The following is a 2,367-nucleotide window of genomic DNA, read 5'->3' as shown; positions in this document are numbered from 1 at the left end:
GCATCTCTAGTGCCATGTTCCTCCCTGTACAAGTTCATCTTGGATCTTCTAGCAAAATACATTATCCGTCTTTATAAAAATGGCATGATCCAAAGTAGGAATCTCAACGTATCTAATTTGTTATATATCATGATAATACTCCTGTACAGACTCTTTCAAAAACTTACGAGATGCTACTTCAAAATCGATATTTTAACTTCCTTGAATATTAAAACTATCTTTAAACATTAATTATGAATATAGCAAAAAACCCTTTCGCTTCCCAAGAGTAGTATTGTCATTCTTTTTTGAATAGATGAAATATAATATATCAATATCGATTGATCAATCGATCTATTATGGCTCAATCCCAAATTAGTAGGAGAGAGTCCAATATATACACTCAAAATCAAGATTACAATACTATAATTTTCTTCTCTCTCAAAAGAATCTTATCTATCTTTAATATTAGTCCAATGGACTTAACCAACACTCTTGAGGCTTGTAACGGTTTCTTACACTATCCTGGCAATAATCATAAACTACAAAGTTTCTCTGCACCCAAGTATAATCAATCTTCTGTTTACTTGATAGGTGCCAAGCATTATACTGATCCCACCAGTGCTGTGTAGTGGTGGAAACACAAGCTGGGAAAGGATCTTTCCATTGACAAGCATCTAAAGTAAACTCCTTATAACTTGCTATAAATGGTGCACTTGTCCAGTTTATCTTGTCCAATCCTCCTCTAGTAGCCCAATTATCTGCATTCCATATGCTAGAAAACACGTACATTGGCCTCTCAGCTGGAAAAAAATTGTTCGTGTGATTCGCGTTCTTGTATACCCTTATTGGAACCTTATCAACGAAAAACCTGCATTTACAATAATTTTGATCAAATCATCAACTACAGTACTGCACCTTAATCTCAACGCTCAATTGTTTGAATCTTCAAGATCCATCAAGTTATATAAAAATCCATTTTCATGACAATCTTGATGTTAATTGTAATTTTAAATGACCGTTCTCACAAAATCAATTTGTTCTCAAGTAAGCAACAACAACAACAATTCAGTGTGTATGCAGACCTTAACCCTACCCGAAGAGATCGAGAGACTATTTACGAAAGACCGCTCGGCTTGTTCTCAAGTAAGCATTTTCCAAAAATTGTTACCATAGAATTGTGGTAGACATGTGTGTTTAGTGAAATAAAATTTACCTCCATTGGATGTCGGGACAATTAAGATACTCCAATCTCAATGAATTTATCCGACGTGAATTCAAATTAATCGAACCCGTGTGATTTTTGAATGTTATATGATTAAAAATAAGGAGAAAGAAAAAGAGGGACTTACACAATTTGGTGGGAGTTCCAAAGAATGGAATAGGTATGAAAGTCCTGAGTAGGGTCAAACCAGAGAAGATGCCTCATCTCACGTCCACCACTGCCATTATTGTACACATTGGTCTGAATAAGATAAGGCTGCCCTGTTCTGTTTCCCAAGAACTCAAAATCTATCTCATCTCTCAATGGTCCTGCCTCTACTTCCGAGCACATCTGCACCCAATGTAAATTAAAATCCCCATTACATTACACCCATTTGTATATAGTACTATTGATTTGTTATTTCATGCACAAATTTTCTGAACTTACATAAAAGGCTGTCACAACACCAGCAGAGTCACCTCCTACCAATTTCAACTTTGTGCTAAACCAACCAAATCTATAGCTCTGCTTGGTGATAAACCCACAATCTGTGTGTATACCAAGAACATGAATATTCAAATGTTAAGAAAAGAAAAAGAATGTAAGAAATGAAATGCATTAGAAATCTTGGGGTTTATTTAATCACCTGATACTTGGTCTAAGGTGAGATACCAGATCTGTCCATCTTGAGAAGTCTTGAAATGAGTACCCGGACAGCTTTTACTGAAGGTGTTTTCAAATGCACCTTTGATAAGTTGAGCATGTGATGATGAAAAAAGGGTAGCCACTAGTGCTGCAAATAAGAGAAGATCACCCATATTTCTCTCCATTGTTTTTCGAATGAAGCTCTTCTTACAAGTGAGAAAAGAAAGGCTTCTCAGCTGGATCCTTTAGGAAACACGACGTTTTATTAATTATACGCAGTTTGTTACCTAAGGGCAGAAATGGAAATGAGAATCTTGCTCATTTTTATTACTCTTATCTTTAAACCTCGAGAGACGAAATAAGGCTGAGGTATATATATAGGAAAAAAGAAAAAAAATGATTTATTTCAAAAAATCATTTTGAGATTATTTTCCTGTTTGTACTATTAGAAAAATATTTCAAAAGTTGGGAATCACCAAGTTTGGTTTTCTAAAGATGGACTACTCTCCAAAAAATCAATCCAAAAGGCTTTTAGAAAC

General features: G+C 34.9%; 1 protein-coding gene across 1 annotated transcript; it reads right to left on the bottom strand.

The window, feature by feature from the left end:
* Positions 1-334: 334 nt before the first annotated feature.
* LOC107785385 (putative xyloglucan endotransglucosylase/hydrolase protein 8) lies at positions 335-2,160 on the bottom strand. The gene is made up of 4 exons (XM_016606676.2): positions 1,830-2,160; positions 1,631-1,731; positions 1,332-1,534; positions 335-850 (listed from the first exon to the last, which is right to left on the bottom strand). The coding sequence occupies exons 1-4, from the start codon at positions 2,011-2,013 to the stop codon at positions 448-450; spliced, it is 891 nt and encodes a 296-aa protein (XP_016462162.2). The 5' UTR covers positions 2,014-2,160; the 3' UTR covers positions 335-447.
* Positions 2,161-2,367: the final 207 nt, after the last annotated feature.

Source organism: Nicotiana tabacum, chromosome 17 (genome assembly GCF_000715075.1).
Source record: "Nicotiana tabacum cultivar K326 chromosome 17, ASM71507v2, whole genome shotgun sequence".
In the NCBI taxonomy this organism is placed as follows: Eukaryota; Viridiplantae; Streptophyta; class Magnoliopsida; order Solanales; family Solanaceae; genus Nicotiana; species Nicotiana tabacum.
The sequence above is the reverse complement of the archived record's forward strand: the minus strand, read 5'-3'. Positions and strand labels throughout refer to the sequence as shown.

What these genes read in the sequence shown, in the direction of transcription:
- LOC107785385 (XM_016606676.2), bottom strand. Translation starts at nt 2,013, where the DNA reads ATGGAGAGAAATATGGGTGATCTTCTCTTATTTGCAGCACTAGTGGCT. An exon ending in GTGTTGTGACAGCCTTTTAT is followed by an intron (nt 1,535 to 1,630) that starts GTAAGTTCAGAA and finishes CATTGGGTGCAG; the next exon opens with ATGTGCTCGGAAGTAGAGGC. An exon ending in TGGAACTCCCACCAAATTGT is followed by an intron (nt 851 to 1,331) that starts GTAAGTCCCTCT and finishes TTGTAAATGCAG; the next exon opens with GTTTTTCGTTGATAAGGTTC.